This window comes from Poecilia reticulata, chromosome 9 (assembly GCF_904066995.2).
Source record: "Poecilia reticulata chromosome 9, P_reticulata-male-v2, whole genome shotgun sequence".
Classification (NCBI taxonomy): domain Eukaryota; kingdom Metazoa; phylum Chordata; class Actinopteri; order Cyprinodontiformes; family Poeciliidae; genus Poecilia; species Poecilia reticulata.
The window spans coordinates 19,159,845-19,177,393 of NC_088838.1; the positions used below are offsets into that span (position 1 = coordinate 19,159,845).

At 40.2% G+C, this 17,549-nt stretch overlaps 1 protein-coding gene across 7 annotated transcripts in view; it reads left to right on the forward strand.

The window, feature by feature from the left end:
• Nucleotides 1–1,306: 1,306 nt before the first annotated feature.
• Nucleotides 1,307–17,549, forward strand: part of clip1a (CAP-GLY domain containing linker protein 1a) — a 29,082-nt gene continuing 12,839 nt past the window's right edge. For 2 of the 7 annotated variants that reach the window (XM_008418559.3, XM_081610680.1), the window contains exons 1-16: nt 1,308–1,463; nt 5,801–6,114; nt 6,717–7,255; nt 7,828–7,952; nt 8,060–8,276; nt 8,376–8,573; nt 8,679–8,770; nt 8,848–8,908; nt 11,820–11,924; nt 13,860–14,738; nt 14,844–14,960; nt 15,112–15,169; nt 15,281–15,364; nt 15,508–15,664; nt 15,810–15,942; nt 16,184–16,399. In XM_008418559.3, coding sequence (XP_008416781.2) covers nt 6,024–6,114; nt 6,717–7,255; nt 7,828–7,952; nt 8,060–8,276; nt 8,376–8,573; nt 8,679–8,770; nt 8,848–8,908; nt 11,820–11,924; nt 13,860–14,738; nt 14,844–14,960; nt 15,112–15,169; nt 15,281–15,364; nt 15,508–15,664; nt 15,810–15,942; nt 16,184–16,399 — 3,072 coding nt within the window. In that variant the 5' untranslated portion in view covers nt 1,308–1,463; nt 5,801–6,023. The other 5 variants (XM_081610683.1, XM_081610678.1, XM_081610679.1 and 2 more) reach the window with 5 other exon arrangements.

A 17,549-nucleotide genomic window follows, 5' to 3' on the forward strand; every position in this document is an offset into this window, starting at 1 on the left:
CAGCCTGAAGAGGGTGGTTGAAGAGACATCTCTCACCACAGGAAAACTCTTCAGCTCATTACTGGGGACCTCAAGGGGTTCACACACCAGAAGGGATACAAGTGTATATAGTCCTTATAGTGACCTCTGAGCCTCTCTTTAATCTCCTCCTTTTTCAAAGTAACAGTAATTTGTGAAACGGCTCACAACCACAAAAAGGTCTACTGCTACCTCCAGGTTGCAACAAGTGAATACGTTTAAAAAGTGTTGTCTTACAAGTAGGATGGAGAGTGAAGAATTAATGGGTCTATGTAACCATTAGTTGTGGCCAGGAGAACATGGATTCTTCCTCAAAGCAGTGAGATGCAGGCTGGTGAAATCACTCTCCTCCCTAGGGGGGCTGAGCTCCCAACATCGCAGAACGGTGGCACAGACTAGCATATTAAAACATTTTTAATTGTATGTCTTTATGTTTTGAAGCAATAAATGATGGCATTTTTAATTGTTCCCTTTTCTAGCGGTCACCTCAAGGACCCCTTTGTATTTATGACCAACGGGAAGGTGATAATGCTAACTTTGGCTATCAATAGCTAAAGAATAAAATCTGGTGCTGGTTATTTCCACACGCATGCCATTGTGGTTTAATAAAATTTAAATTCAAAACTAGAAAAACTTTGATATTAAATCTCTTGACAACTGAATAAATATAAATTTGATAAATATCATTAAATTCAGGATTTAATTGTTGAATTACATTGCATACATCATTGTTTTTCAACCCTGGTTCTCAAGGCATACTGCCCTGCATTTCCCTGCTTCAGCACACATGATTTCAATTGATGGCTGGTTAACTGGCTTTTGCTGAATCGCAATCATCTGAATGGGGTGTGCAGAAGCAGGGAAACGTAAAACATGCAAGTCAGTGTGCCTTGAGGACCACGTTTGAAAAACTCTGGCATACATGAAGTATTTAAACTTGATATCTGATTGCTTAACTTGCACACTTAACCACAAACCAATTACCTTGTCTACTGTATGTCTAAAGCAGTATTAGTCCCGCCACCTGACTTTAATTGACAAGGCTGAGAAATAAAGCGAAGTTATGATGAACTGTAACAGGGCTGTGAATTAATTAAAAACGTTAACTATTCATGGAATTGTAATATGTATAAAGTTATTATTAAAAAATAACTTTTACATTCAATTTTATTTGTAAGAAATTATTGGCATGTATCTAAGTGTTTTTAATTTAACTTAAATTATTTATTGAAGGATTTATGCACGTGGCAAATATTTGCGAAGCGAGTGTTTGGTCTTGTTTGAATAGAACATCTTTGGCCAGCACCCACCCTGACGTTCCTGTTGGCCGTTGAATAGGCGGCTGCTCGTGCAGGATCAGAGCAGTCGTAGTTTTCTACTTAGCTAGCTAGCCAGATCATATTTTTTTTCCTCCTGAAGACGGAGCCTGTTTGGGAACGTATCAGGTCAGTAGTAACTCCCACCGAGACTGTATATTTTCGCGTGTCTCTCGGTCCGTTTGTGTCTGATTAGCAGGATTGGTCACACCAAGAGAAAGTTGTTCAGGTGCTGTTGACGTTACTTGAGGTGTTAGTTAAGCTAAGTAGCTAAGAGCTTTTCCGACCACCGGCTTGCACTGCTCGGGCCTTACGTTACTTAGCAACTAATCACGTCTGTTTGTCAGCGGGACATCAGATTGGGGATTCGAATAAGCCGGGGAGGTGACAGTTAAGGCAACAGACTGCGGAACTATCCACACAGGTGAGCCAATTTCGCTGGTCGTAATGCCGACGCTCAACTTGTGACAGCAGCAGTGTTCATGTCTGGGCTTCGCTGACATTGCGGAGTCTTTCAGACTTGAGGAATTTGTTCCACTCGCTCGGCTCACGACGTTTTTTAAGGTGAGGTGAGGGAATCTTCTGACCGTTTTTAAACGTTAGTGCCTCCCTGGAAACAAGCTGTTTAAAAAGACTCTAAGACGAGTTAGCTGACATTTTTGGTAGTACATCATCTGCTACCAGATGTGCCACCTCATCGTCTGATTCTAATCCGTTAGCTTGAGGCAAAGAGGTGAACAAGTTGTGCTAATAAGCCATGTGTTTGACTTAAAACGAAACGCATTTCTCTGTGTTAAAATGACACTAAAGGACTGTAATGGGTCACTAAAGCAGATGTGCTATAATGGACTTTGGATCTGTGTTGTAGTTTAAAGGTCTGATTTCGGCTTTTATGATTTTGCCTTTCTGATTCGGAGAAAAGCAGCTTAGTTTCTGTTGGACTGATTATTGAGGCTGCAGTGTGTTTTGCCAAGAATGTTTACTCGTTTCCTTCCTATTTACAAAAAGAACATTAGGGCATCCACAAGCCATTATTGTGTAGATTTGATTTTCACTATTCATCAGATTGTTTTCATTTGAAGAACAATTCACAAAAAATATAACTGTTCAAGAAAATCCAATGTTCTGGTTGGACATTGTGTCTTATGTCTGTATGTAGACTGTGAGGATTGATTTCGGAACTGATGAAACTTAAGACAGAATCTCACCCTTTCTGCTGCTTCTCTTTCTGTTGTTTTCTTTTCTACACCTCCTCTGTCAGTGCCAGCAGGGGCCTACGTAATCATCCCAGCAGATGTTTCCTCACTGAGGAAGAGCTAGAGTTTGGCTTTGCCTTGGGACAACAAAAAGGAGTGGGAGACACTTCAGATTACAAGGCGTACTTTTTTTGGGGGGGAAGAAATATTTTAAAATGTCTTTCCTTCCACTTGAGGTGGCAAACATGTACATCACCAACCATGGGTTGTGGAGGTGTCCTGCCTGATGTATGTGAACCTGCTACACTTGGTTGCTTGTTCATGAAGTCACGGGCTAATATTAACCCACTGAAGGACACAGTGGAATGAAAGCCCACTGGTTTGTGTAACAATTTCCACTTTCAAATTGGGTAGCAGTAAACAGCTCTTCTATGTTGTGAAGACAAATATATGAACATCTTTTCATCTTGTATTTTTAATTCACGATTTTGGGGGAGGTTTGCAAAACTGCTACTTGAACCTGCACTATATTTTGACCCTCACCTTAAACATGAGGGCTGTTGTCGTAATGAAGAGGTTCACTTCAGTATTCCTGCCATGTAGGGATTTCAGTTCTGTTTTGCAAACTACAGTGTGTTTCTGTTTACATTGGTTAGAAAAAAATAAAGGGCTTTTACTGAAGTTATTACTCTGTACTTTTCATTTTGAAGGTCAAATATTGAGAATTATAACATTTTCTATTTTAGTTTTGCGTGGGCTTGTAGGACACAACAGTACTACTCAAAATCAAGAAATGTCTAAAGAGGAAAAAAATGGAAGAAGGAAGAAAGCAGATACAACAGGGGGGAAAACGGGGCCTCAGAGTTGAATTCATAAAGTGAAGATCTACGTGTCATTTAGTTGGGAGGAAGTCAGGAAAAATGTTGTCTGAGAACGATATCTTGGAGACTTACAAGAATCAGCACAGTAGAGGTGTAAAAGGATTTTGTGATGAATCTGGTGAGCTCCGTCTGCCTGTAATTCACCACTGATGAGTAACGGCTTGTGACAAAGGTTATAATTGGAAACTGTCAAAGGTTCTGCCAGCATTATAATTCCTGCTTCAGTTCTGACCAGCATTGTTTCTCCACTATTTCTTCCAACAACTGTGTCAACAGAATGAAGATTTTTATTTCTTTTTTTAAAGCTAACAGTACATGAAGGTCTCTCATTTCCACACATAATCAGCCTGTGTTTTACTTGTATTTAACTGTGCCACAGTAATATGGTTGTAATGTAGCTTAGTTTCATGCACGTGCTCTGGCTCTAAAAGTTAAAGTTAATGCTGTACATGTGGTTTTTGAAGTACTGCAGCTTCAGTCAAATGCTCTCGCTTTCATTTGGCTTCAACACTTAGAAAAGATGTCGCATCTAAAGCTCAATAACGTGGGTAAACATGCAGGAGGAACGCTTAGAGAGAGATTATTGGTTTAATGCAAACTGCAGACCTCAGCTGATGTTGTTTGGCTTGCCGCTTCCCTTAAATCCAAGACCTTAGTTGTTTAATATTCCTGGGGCAAAAAGTGTTGAAAGCAGACAGTTTCCTTCAACATATTTATGTATTCTACCTCTAAAATGTGAGGCTTGACCTTTTTCTTTCTTGAAAATTTTACAAAGCACTGGAATTTGGCTTCAATTCAAGCTGTAGATTAGACCGGAAGTCGGAGGCAAAAGATTAACATTACTGGGAAAATTTTCCACCTACGTGGATCATCTGTAGTTGACCGCATCAGCTCACCAATCACAGCTAAAAAGTAATCTCGCAAAACTTTAAAGGTCTGTGTTAAACATTAATTGAACCGATGCAATCATTTCAATAGTTTTTTATTTTATCTCAGTTGGATGAAAAAAAAGAAAAAAAAATAGAGATTCATTATTTCTCTGACCTCCTTTTGAAGGGAGAGGTCTGACGGGAATCATTCATGACACATAAAGAGAAAACTGGAACACCGCATTCAGACCAAGTCATGCCTGTAGATGGCTGTCCTTTTTTCACAGTTGTCTTCGGGGAGATTTAAGAGCTTCTCTTTATTCTATCCAACATTTTTTTTTTTTTTTTTTCAGTTTTTGTGTAACTGTGTTGCATGAGGCAGCAGTCTGAGCAGAAGAATCCAGACATCACAAACCTCTGTTACTTCTTCCAACCATGACATGTAATCTGTCCAGCAACTTTTGATTCTTTCCTGGGGTCTCCACCCTTTGCCATTCCTTTATTGTTTTGACGGTTAAAGTCGGCGTAGCTCTTATAGCGTTTTCATGATCGAAAGGTATGCTTCTGTTTTCCTTATCTTGCTGAGCAAAATTTCTGTGGCGTGTGAACTATTGTGGTATTTTTCCTGGGAGGGGATCATAAAGTCTGCCGACATATCATGCATGTTTGATGCCGTTTTGTCAAAACATTCAAACTTGTTTTGCTATATCAGAAATTGCTTGCTCGTTCTATGGTGACATGAAAGCTGCAAAAGGACAGTCGTAACTATGTGCTGTGAAGAATTAATTTCCTGTGCTCAGCTTTGCTTCATGTTTTCTTGTTTGTTTTGCTTTCACTCATCAGGAACCTCAGTCTTCATGTTCCTTTTTTTCTGTCTCCCCCTTCTGCCATATCACTCTCTGTGTAAAGCAAATAGTCACACGAATAGGTCCAGAGTTCTCATTAGATAGCCTTGAAACTCACATCATGGAGGCTAATGCATGTTTTATTCTATCATTAATGTAAGCATTGTGATAAACAACAAGCAGAGGCTGTGACGGAGCCTTATTCTGGTTGGTGTCTGCTGTGTCTGACAAACAGGATAATCTGCTGCCGGTAGTGGTCGTGTTTCAGCCGTAATCCCGTTTTAGAAAAGCTGCCAGCGAGTCATGCATGATTTTAGACGGCAGAATGATTGACTGAGAGAAGATTTCTATATCAGCGTTGCTTCTCATCGAGGTCACACGATGAAGCATTAAAAAGTTCACGATGTGTGAACCGAAGGCGGCAAATCGGCTGGCCTTTCTGCCGGGATATTTTTAGATCCATGACTCTGTGTTCTGTGAAGCCTGTTGTCATAATAGAGACACAATGCTTGTGCTAAAATCTAAGTAAATGACACTGATTGGAGGATATTTCTGCTTGCCATTAGATTATTGATTTACAGTTTACATTGTAAGTCCATTATTGATCTGTGGTTCTACACACAAACACACACACACAAATTGTAATAGTTTTGTTTTGTCTTTCTGTCTCAACAGGGTTCCTTTTTTGTAAGCAGAAGCTTTCCTCCCTTTTCCCCTTTTTTCTGTTTTTTTGTTTGTTTGTTTTTGTTTTGTTTTTTTTTGTTTTTTTACCCCTTCATTATTTGAGGAGAGAACTGCTTCACCATCACAGACCCGGAGAAATCTGTTTTGATGCTTTTGATTCAGCCTTCACCCACTGAAAGACACAAGCTTTGTGGGTCGGATCACTGCAGGAAATATGAGCACAGCCAAGCCCACTGGGATCAAAGCTCCCACCAAGATAGCAAGACCACCTGGAACCGGAGCCCCAAAGACCAACCCATCCACAGGTGCAGGATGAATCGGCAAAATTATCCCTTTATTGGCTTTTAGTGAAGGCTCTTCTTGAAATGTGTGCTGTATACTGTATTGCTGAGTTTTGTGAGGTTGCTAACTAAATTAAACGGTGTAAATTCTTCTTCTGCATTTTATTTTCAACCCAACAACTGGAGATGCTCTTAAGTTTGCATTGGAGACATTTTTTCCCTTAGCGTTATAATGCATAAAAAGGGAAAAAATGCAGACTCTTTGATGAATGTAGCAATTTTTAATCACACTGAAATTGCAAGATTATCTCAATTTATGCCGAAAGTATATATGCCTAAATTTCATTCTATACGTGTGAAGCAAAAATAGGAAAATATGCAACAAAGCACATTATGCTCGGGGAGGAAGGGGATGTTTCCTGCCTTATATTGATTGAAGTTCTTGCATTTGTTTGCATTTGCTCCATTTATCCCAGATCAGAATCTTGGCAGACTCCAACTCTGACTGATTGACTGATGGATCTCTGACAAGAATGCATAAAGAACTCAATTGGCTGTGTTTTTCTTTTGATCTGTCCAAGTCATTGACTTAATGGAGCAACTCTGTTCTCTTTTTGTAAACTCAGCTAAACCTGCTGTGGCTGACAAATCAGCTGTCGGAGATGGCAAGGACGCTGAAGACGAGTTCCAGATTGGGGAGAAAGTATGGGTGAATGGAAACAAGCCTGGCTACATACAGTTCTTGGGAGACACGCAGTTTGCTCCAGGAAAGTGGGCAGGAATTGTCCTGGATGAGCCGATCGGGAAGAACGATGGGTCTGTGGCAGGGGTGCGCTACTTCCAGTGTGAAGCCCTTCGAGGGATATTTACGCGCCCCTCCAAGTTGTCCCGCACAGAAGGCGATGCTAACGGGACCCAGACTGCGCCACAAAGCCGCGCACCATCTCCCACCCCTTCAGTCGGAAGCGTGGCCTCCCAAATCCCTACTGCTAAATCAACCTTGCCCTCAAGTGCTGCCACCGCCAAGAAAGCCTCTTCTGCCGCACCAGCTACAGCAGAGACTTCTAACCTGGCAAAAACAAACAGCGGCTCCGTCTCCAACCTCTCTGAAAGCGGCTCCGTCAAGAAGGGGGAAAGGGAGCTGAAGATGGGCGATCGTGTGCTGGTAAAGTTGGTTTCCCTTGCTGCTCCCCCTCCCCCCCCGGGATTGAGACCTAATTGTGATCCATGTGTTAGTATTTACATGGATGGTAACCTTGAAGCCACATGTCTCATGAAACTGCTCACACCTTCACATTTCTAACACATTTCAGCCGTTTTAGTTTTACAGAGCCAATTCCCATCACCATCTGTTTACAGGGCTTTCAGCCTAATTAAGTGCTGATGAGCACTTTCTTTCCTCCTTACAAATTACTTTTTTTGTCTCGTTGCCACCTGAAGGCTGTTTGGCATTCTATCCTCACAGGAAGTCTTGCTCATGTAATGGGGCTGCAGAGCAAATTTACTTGCCATTACCAAATATAGCTTTGTGAGAACTTTGCTCCTGTAATTTTACATTTTTTTTTATAACCATTCATGTCTAGTTTGAACATCCAGTTCCAAGCTTTAACATGTTTGTTTCTGTTGCTTTTATGGAATGATCTCACTCGAGGTTTATTAGCAAGCAAAGCGGATTGCTTTTTAGGCTTATCTGTTGAGAGGATTATGTTGGCTAATGTTTGGTGTTTTCCCTCTCAGGTTGGTGGCACAAAGGCAGGAGTGGTGCGTTTCCTTGGAGAAACGGATTTTGCCAAAGGCGAGTGGTGTGGCGTGGAACTGGATGAACCTCTTGGAAAGAATGACGGGGCAGTGGCTGGCACTAGGTACGAAAGCCACGTGATTCACGAAAGACTAAAAGAAATGTTGTTTTAATAAACCACACACCTTTATTCTGCAGTTGAACAATTCTCACTTTATTTTTTGTCTCTAGATATTTTCAGTGCCAAGCTAAATACGGCTTATTTGCTCCAGTTCACAAAGTCTCACGTATTGGCTTCCCCTCCACAACTCCAGCCAAAGCGAAAACGACAGCTCGAAAAGTAGTGACCACACCAGCTGGGCTGAAGAAAAGCCCCAGTTCCTCTTCAGTCAGCACCATGAGCTCAGTGGCGTCCTCCGTCAGCACCAAGCCAAGCCGAACAGGCCTGGTGAGACGTTGCCACACTTGACATTGACATCTCACTCTCGTCAACTTGTTTTATTCGGTGCCTCGCTGTATGGTCACGCTGGTTTTTCTGTTTGACCAGCTAACTGAAACGTCATCTAGGTATAATCGAAAGATTTCGGGCACCACAGCACTGCAGGAGGCCCTGAAGGAGAAGCAGCAGCATATTGAGCAGCTAATGGGTGAGAGGGACATGGAAAGAGCCGAGGTGGCCAAGGCCAATAGCCATGTTGGAGAGATGGAACAAGAGATCAGCCTGCTCAGAGAAGACCAGGAGCAGGTTGGCTCACAAATTACAAGTTTGGATGTTGGATTCAGTGCATTTTTTTCAGTCAGTATCAAAGGTCTTGTTTTTTTTTGTTGCTTTTTTCTTTTGGTTTTGAAGATGGAGTCAAAAATGGATCAGCTCCGTACCCTGGTAGAAGCTGCAGATAAGGAGAAAGTAGAGCTGCTAAATCAGCTGGAGGAAGAGCGCAGGTGAGAATTGTATTTGAGACGAACGCGCCTTCAAATCAGACACCGTTTTTGAGTTTATTATGATATTTAATTAACAGGAAAGTGGAGGATCTTCAGTTTCGAGTAGAGGAGGCTTGTATTACCAAAGGAGACCTGGAGGTAAACTTGCAACACATAATATCTCTGAGAAAAAGTGCAAGATGTTCAATAAAAATATGGCAGGGATATTCATTTTTTTTATTATGGCCAACTAGTTTCAATTTTACAAAAATCTATATATATTTTTACTAGTAGCATGTGCTCCAACATCAAGTATAGTTCAACTCAATATCATCATTTCAATAAAATCTATTTTAAATACTTGATTTTCAAAAGCTAATAAATTTATTTTCCCAATGTCTGCTCTGCAAGATGATTCTACTTGCAATTAACTAGCATCCTTTGTCACAGAGTTGCAGTCTAGGTAGTTCTGTTCATTTGCGTTTACTCTTCTTATCCATACAGAACCATCTGCTTGTCCAGTTAATTTGAATAGGCAGTTTCTAGCTTTATCATATGTTAGCAGATGTGCAGTCAAATGAAAGTAAAAAAAAAAAAAAAAAAAAAAAAGGATCCAAGAAGAGAGGCCCAAAAGCAGGAAATGGTCACATAACCAAACTCAATCTACCAATCGATCTACACCTATCATTGTCAGGCATGAGTCAATTACAAACATGTTGCTACTCACAGGAAAAGGATTAACAATTGGTTTTAAAAAAACAGAACTTGTTTTACTTATGACTGTTTTAGCATTTTTATTGCATCAAGTTTAAACAGAAGTCCTGATTGAGAAAGTAGAACAGCCGAGGGATATCTTTGTTTTCTGTATCTGATGAAAGGATGCATCTGTTTCACAGCGTTATGCAAGAAATCATAGCCACCATGGAGACATCAGAGTTTGAATTAATGATAGAAATGAAACCAATAGGGTCGGAAGTCCCCTTTTATCGCTTCGTTACTTGTGTTCTAAAACTTTTTTTTTTTGTTCTAACAAAAAGTGCTGCATTTAAAGCAGCATTTTAAAGCTACTTTAAATGCAGCTTTAAATGCATAAAATGAAAACGGTACAATCAGGCGAAAACATAATTCCTCTAGTTTTAAACTGTTACAGTTGATGCTCAGCTGTGATTTTTGGTGCCTTTCTGTCCAGTGATGTGACCTTATGACTTGTTCTTGCCTCCTATCCTCGTCTTTCATGTTGGCCCAGTGCTCAGCATGAAATCACTGGATGCTCAGCATGAAATCACTGGATGCTCAGCATAAAATCACTGGATGCTCCTCTGTCATTTCACTTCACTGACATGAATCCCTCCAGGCTATGCAGCCAAACGTAATGTCTACTCAGTTTGATTCGCACGTGGTTTTCATGATTATAGGTACTCCAATGGAAAATAACTTTAAAAATGGCAAATTTCAGTGACATAAGCCCCTTTTTTTTTTTTTTTTTTTTGTAATCACGCCTTGCTTGGTTCTTTACATTTGATTAGATTCTAAACTTTAGCTTTACAGCTTAAATACATGCGATGCATGACCAAGCAGTTATTTAATATAACTTGTATTTTGATTTTTAATATGAAACCTAAAGTTAAAATGAGGTTTATCATGTTCACCCAGGAGCACAAATATATTTTGTTTTGCGTAAAATCATTTATTAATCTTGTGCAATACTGGGAAGTCAAATCAAATTAATTCTGTGTCACAATTCAAAGTGATTTTTGTTTTACAGAAGAATATTTAAGTCACAAGTCTTGCTCATGGTGGCCTGTTAACTGCTGGTTTATTATACTTACAGTTGAAGCAACAGCCTTGGCAACCAAGAGAGAATTTTTTTCTGGTATTAAATGTGGATATTTATCAAGCTACAGTTTTACCTTCATGATGCAGAAAATGTCTGTTAGAATATGACATTACAGTGCCTTGCAAAGGGATTCATGCTACTGTGTCAGAGTACAACCAGAGTTTTAATGTTTTATTGGAAGTTATATTTGATGGACCAAAAGGAAAGTTGTGCATTAGTGTGAAGAGGAAGAAAAATGACGCATGCTTCTCCATTTTTCTTTTTCCAAATAAAGCTCTAAAATACGAGAAGTGTATTTGTGTTCACACCCCTGAGTCAACTCTTTGTGGAACCAATGTTTTCTGCAATTGCAAATCCTTTTTGGATGATTTTCTACCACATCAGACTGAAAACTTTGCCTACTTTTTTATAAGACCGTGGCTCCAGTTCAGTCAGATTGGATTACTGGTCAAAGAGTCTAAATTGGCTGGTCTGGACTTTGACTGGTCCATGTAAATATGACTTGACCTAAATCTGAGGTTCTCAATCCTCTGTTGTATGCTGAGGAAGTAATGCAATCATTTGAATCAGGGGTGCTGGATCAGAAACTGTTGTTGCCCTGCTCTGTGTTCTTTTTATCCTTCATGATGCTGTTATTTCATTAATAAACTTCGGAGGCCGTCACAGTTGGATTAAATTGCACATACTGGGGCTCTATTCTGAAATCGGTGCTTTCTACTTGGTTGTATTTTAGTGAGTAGCGTGACATGAATGATACCTTTTGCAAGTTGCTGTAAGTTACAGTTTAGTACAAGGGGTTGTTGCCTATTATGAAAAAGCATTGGTTTGATATACATGGTCATTGTTGTTTATTAATCATAACGGTTTGCTTTATTCACCAGGTGTCAGTTTTGCATGTTTATGTCTACAACTGCCTGCTACGGTCTCATCCCTACGCTTGTCCTGCACACCCATAAACATGCTTGTGTTGTATTTGCCGTCACCCATTCACAAGAAAAGCCCATTTGCAGCCATTTTGCCCCCGCATGAAATTCCTGCATGTGATGCCTTCTCATTTCCACCCATTTACGACGCACCGCGCCCATCCAGATCCAATTCCCAAGCCTTTCAGTTCTTCACACACAAACGCAACTCACTCAACTCTCTCCTGTTTCCCCTCCCTCTCTGTCTGCGTTGGGCTGGCATGTGATGGTGGCACTGGTGTGTTCTCTTCCTCTCCTTGTTTACTAACAGACGCAGACCAGACTGGAGCATGCCCACATTAAGGAGCTTGAACAGAACCTGCTCTTTGAAAAGACCAAAGCTGAGAAACTCCAAAGAGAGTTAGAAGACACTAGGGTAATGAATTCTGCCTGGGGGCGGGGGTGCTGCATTGGGAGAGAGGGCCTGAGGCGGGGATACACAGCAAACACATGTTGAGGTTTTCGAGGTGTCAGTATAGGTTTGTACATGTGTAAAGATGTGATTTTTACGGAGTTTAAAATTGATCTTGTACTAAAAACATCAGCTTGTACTATAAATATAACCTCAATGGCCACTTTATTATGTACACCTCCTAGTTAATTGTGGTCTAGATCACTGTTTGCCATCATATCTGCCTTAATTCTTCACAGCAGAGCTTCAGAACCATTCCTCAGCTATTTTGAATCATATTGACATGATTGCATCATAAAATTGCTGCAGGTTTGTCAGCTGCACGTCCATGATGCAAATCTTCTATTTCTCCGAATCCCAAAGGTGCTCTGATGGCCTGACATCTGGATTATTGAGGTCAATGGAGCACAGTGAACTCATTGTCACGTTCAGCATTCTAGTCTCAAGTGGTTTAAACTTTGACGGGCTGGATAATCCTGCTGGAGGAATTGATTTATTCACTTTTTCAAAAAAAAAGGATGAGCAGATCAGCAGTAATATTTAGGTAGACCGTCCAGTTGGTACCAAAAAATATTCCTCACACAAGTACGCTACTCGGCACTTTTACACAAGGCAGAATGGTTCCATCCCTAAAGTCTGAATGCTGCACCTGACTGAAAATGATCGGACCAGGCAATACGTTTTCAGTCCATTATTATTCTAATTCTGTATTTCTGTGAAATACGGTCTCATTTTTCTGTTCTCAGCTTACATAAGTCTTGCCTGGTTTGTTTATCTGCTGTAGCCCATCTGCTTCAAGGTTCGACATGTTGAAAGAGTGGATATTCTGCATACCTTGATCCAGTCTGCTCATTCTTCTGACATCAAGATACTTTTTTTTTTTTTATACCTACACCGCTGTTTTGATGGGCTTATTTTTGTTAGGAGGCAGTTCAACACGTGTATGTAATAAAGTGGCCAATAATGTTTAACATTTTATCACTAAAACTTAAACTTCCTCTAAATTTTAACCTGGTTTTCTATAAATGCTTTCAACAAGCTGCTCAGCATGAACCAATGCTTTTCTGATATTGCTGCTTAACCAGACAGACGACCTTTCCCCCATCGCCTCAAATCATTTTCCCAGATGTCCCATGTTGTATTTCTCCTGGCATCCATTTGTCCTGCTTATTTGGCATCCCTACGTTTTGCTAGTATAAAACCTATTCCCCACTCTCTTAATTCTGAGTCCTGGTATTCCTTCGTGGTATTGAAGTCATTATATGCACTAAATTCTTATTATAATGTGATTTATTGTATGAATTTATTTTCCTAATAAAATATGCGACATGTCAAAACCAAGGTGGAAGAGTTTGAAAGAGGCCAGTGAAACTTTTTTTGTGGCATTGATACAGTAATTTGTTCCAAAAGAGAACAGAGCAATTATTGAGCGCACATAGTAGACATTTATGTAATTTTTTAAAAATTTGGCTTTATGCAATTTTAAAATTTTATGACTGTCTTAGTTTTAAGTTGTTTTTTTGCCATAAGCCATAATCATGAAAATTTACAGAAATTGAAAGTATTAAGGACATTTGAGTGTAATGAATAAATAAGAGAATATTAAAACGGCTTTTGGGAATCTACAAATTTCATCTGGAATATTAAGTCTGTCATTAATGTAAATTGTCTTTTGACCACAAGAGGTCAGTATAATTCATTTTTGTGAGACCAAAAGTTTGTATATTTTGTCTTTAAACATCAATTTGATTAGTTTCTCTATTGTAAAACAGTTTTTATTTGGCCTGTAATGTCATTTTCTGAGAGTCGCACAGTAATTTTAGACTCTATGCATCGTTATTGTGTTTTAAGATTTCTGAATAGAATTCCGTTGCAAATGAAAGATTTCTGCTTTTTAAGGTTGCTACAGTGTCGGAAAGATCCCGCATCATGGAACTCGAGCGAGACCTTTTACTACGCAACAGAGAAGTGACTGGCCTGAAGCTGCGTCTTGAGATGCAGCAGAACTCAGAGGACCCGAGCGGCGCACTGTCCCCTATCCTGGAAGAGAACAACTCTCTTAGGGATCAGCTTTCAGCTGAAGAAGCTAAACACCAAGAAGAGGTAGAGTCATACAGAGCAAAGCTGGAAGCGCAGGAAAAAATCCACAGCGAGGCGGTCGCCCAGCTTCAGGCGACATCTGTAATGCTGTCCAGCGACAAAGAACAGCTACAGATGCGCTTAAGCCAAGCAGAGAAGGACAATGCCGACACCGTTGAACTGTGGCGTTCAAAGATGGAGTCTGTCATGGAAGAACGGAAGGCATTTTTTGGCAATGGTGCAGATGCTCAGATAGACGAGCTTGCAGAAACCAAAAGTGCTCTGGAAAAGCTTAAGGTGGAGCATGAAATAGCTTTAGAAGAAGCCACAGCCAAACACGAAGCCAAGGTCTCAACTCTGACTCAGGAGATGCAGGCACAGCTGTCGTCTCTGTCCGAGGAAAAGGAGCGACTGGAGGAGTCACTGCGGTCCAGTGTCGAGAAAGCAGAGGAGCAGCACCTGGTGGAGATGGAGGATGTCCTCGGAAAGCTTCATGCTGCTGAAACTAGGATAAAGAAGCTCGAAGAAAAAGAAACCAGGCTGGCACAACAATTTCAGGACAAGGATACAGAAACCAAAGAGCAAGAGGGAGATATGGCAACTCTACGCAGCCAGTTGGCACAAAGTAACCAGGAGTGTGTGGCTCTGAAGAGTCAAGTAGAGGAGCTCCAGAACCAAGGACATGGTAGTAGTGCAACGGTAGGTTAGAAAACTCCTCTCGGTCATTTCACTGTTCAGTATTTTTTTTTTTTGTTGTTTTTTTTCTTTTCTCTCAGTATGAAGATAAACTTTTGCTTACTGCAGGTTGTGGAACTGAGCTCACAGTTGGAGGGTAAAGAGCAGGAAGTGGTCACCTTACAGGAGAGTCTGACTACACTACAGCAGCAGAAGGACGTCATGGAGAGCGAGATGAAAAGCCTGGTGAGGTTCATGGAAAAGTGTTTGTGTTTCTCTTTGGGACATAATTGACTTAAACCTCCATTTATTCTGTGCGTCTGTGACTACAATGCCTTCTTGTTTCACTCTTGTCATGTATAATATAACAAATTTAAAAAAATTGTTCTCCCCACAGAATCTAAGGCTGCGCCGAAGCACAGAGGAGCTAAATAAAGCCGTTGAAACTATGAAAGGTAACTGATATAGTTATTGCGGGACGTAATGCCCCTAATGTTTCACTATGAGTTTACAGCTCTTTTCCTTTTAAGTTTGCTTGGATTAAAACCGTGTTTTGTTTTGGACAGAAACAATTGAGAATCTGGTTAAGAAGAACGAACACTGCACGTCCTTAGCTAGTGAATCAGAGACCCTAAGAAGTCAGCTTGCTGGTTAGCAGATTGAAACTGTGTTTGTTCTGTCCTGAATAATTTGCAGTAAGGTTGCATCAAGCCAGTATTATGTTGTAGTATGCTTTTCTCTTCCCATTATAACATTTGGACCCTATAAGTCAGCTGGTCTTGTTTTTCTTTAGTAACTGAGCGAAAACTGAAGTCTGCAGACGAAAAGCTTGAGCAGTTGTCAATGGACAAGAGCAAGTTGGAAAACGATATTTCAGACATGATGAAGGCGTCTGGTGACGATTCAGTCCAGCTCACAAGAATGAATGAGGATCTCAAGCAGAAGGAAAGGTAGTGAAACAATACTATTTCTTAAATGTTAAAATTAGTTTGGTTTTAATCTACTCATTATTCCAAATTTCAGACATGTTATACTTGCTGTTAGAATAGTTGCTCAGTTTTGTAACCTGTTATCTCCTTTGTTGACATTACACAGGAGACTTGAGGAGTTGCAGAATCGGATGGCAGAGGAAAAAGAGAAGATGGCAGATTTGGAAGAAAAGCTCCAGAAAGAGCAGTCCAGCAAAGGGCATGAAACGAGTGTTCTTCAGGAGAAGATAGTTACCTTGGTTAGTATTTCAGGAATGTAACGAGTATGCTACTAATCCATTTAAATACTTCCACTTCTCAGTATTTTCTGTGTGATTTGACTTGAAAACTAACGCCAATTCCTTTAACTCCTAAAGTAATGTTTCAGAAATGTACAATCACCCTGTCAGAACATTTCAGGACTGCAGTGAATGTGTTAGATCTAGTTAGAGGCAATAAATGTGAAGTTTTGTTTCACTTTGCGGTTTTTGCGTTTGCTAGGAAAACGCTCTTAAACAAAGTAAGAGTCAGGTTGAAGATTTGAAGGCCTCACACGAGAAATCCCTCTCCGAGGCCTCTGAGCTCCATTCAAAGGAATTCGAGATTCTGCACACACAGTTTGATCAGCTGAAGATGGAGCTTTCCTCCTCCAAGGACAAAATCCGAGAGCTGGAGAAAACTGTGTCTGAGCAGCAGCTTTACAAAGAACAGGCTCAGGTAAGCACTGCTGCAGAAGTATGTAAGATGAGTCAATATGTTTTAAGAGGTTCACTGGCAGCGTGTTTAAAGATCAGCAAGGTTTATGGTATATATGACTTATAAGGAACATTTGTGAAAATCTAAATGTTTAACAAAGTCTCAAATGGCATATTATGTGTAAACTTTAAATACATCTGTTTTCTTTTTTAACACCAAAGCATAATGTTAAGCACAGTTTTAAAAAGCATCAATTCGGTTTAAATGCAATTTTGTTATTTTTACATTATTATATTTTTAAACGCATTCACCTTAATGGTAATGATTAGTAAAAATAAAAATAAAAATTAAAAATGCCAGGCAGAGGGTAGAATGACAAAACTTTCATAAAATAGTGTATTATGTTTAATAGTTTTATCTCTTTTTTTTTTTTTTTTTTTGTCAAAAGAAAAAATTTATTGATAAAGAAAACCAAAAGCAGGAGACTGGTTTTGTTACACCTACACTGTGAATGTGTTCATTACCATTATCACCACTAAACATTTCAAAGCAGCACCAGCACAGAAGCAACCCTTGTCACGTTATTTTATATACCGTATTTTCCGCACTATAAGGCGCACCTAAAAACCGTCAATTTCCTCAAAAGCCGACAGTGCGCCTTATATATGGACCAATATTGAGCCACAACAGGTCTAGCAACTACGGTAAGCGGCCGCCAACTTCATTTCCCCCCGTAGAAGAAGAAGCGCGCGGTGCATGCTGGGATAGTTGTCAGAACGCTGGTTTGTTAAAGTTTGATAATACATTTAAAGCCATTTAAAGCAGGGGGGCAGAGGGGCGCGGGAAGAGACTGTGGCGGCAGCGTGTCGGTTGATCTGTGTTACCCAGAAAGCAGTTGGGCACAATATCGCAACACCAACACCGTGAGTGAAACAACGACTGGGGCAGCCTACTATATAAAGTACTCTGGGACCACTGCTTTACAAATGTGGATGTGTAATAATAGAGTACGGAACAAATTGGCAACCCAAACTGAAGCGTCTATTCTATGCGCCTTATAATCCGGTGCGCCTTATAGTGCGGAAAATACGGTACATTTTTTATTTATTTTTTTGCTTTCGACTCTGTAAGCTATGACAACTACCACTCATTGCCACTTGGAGGCGCCATG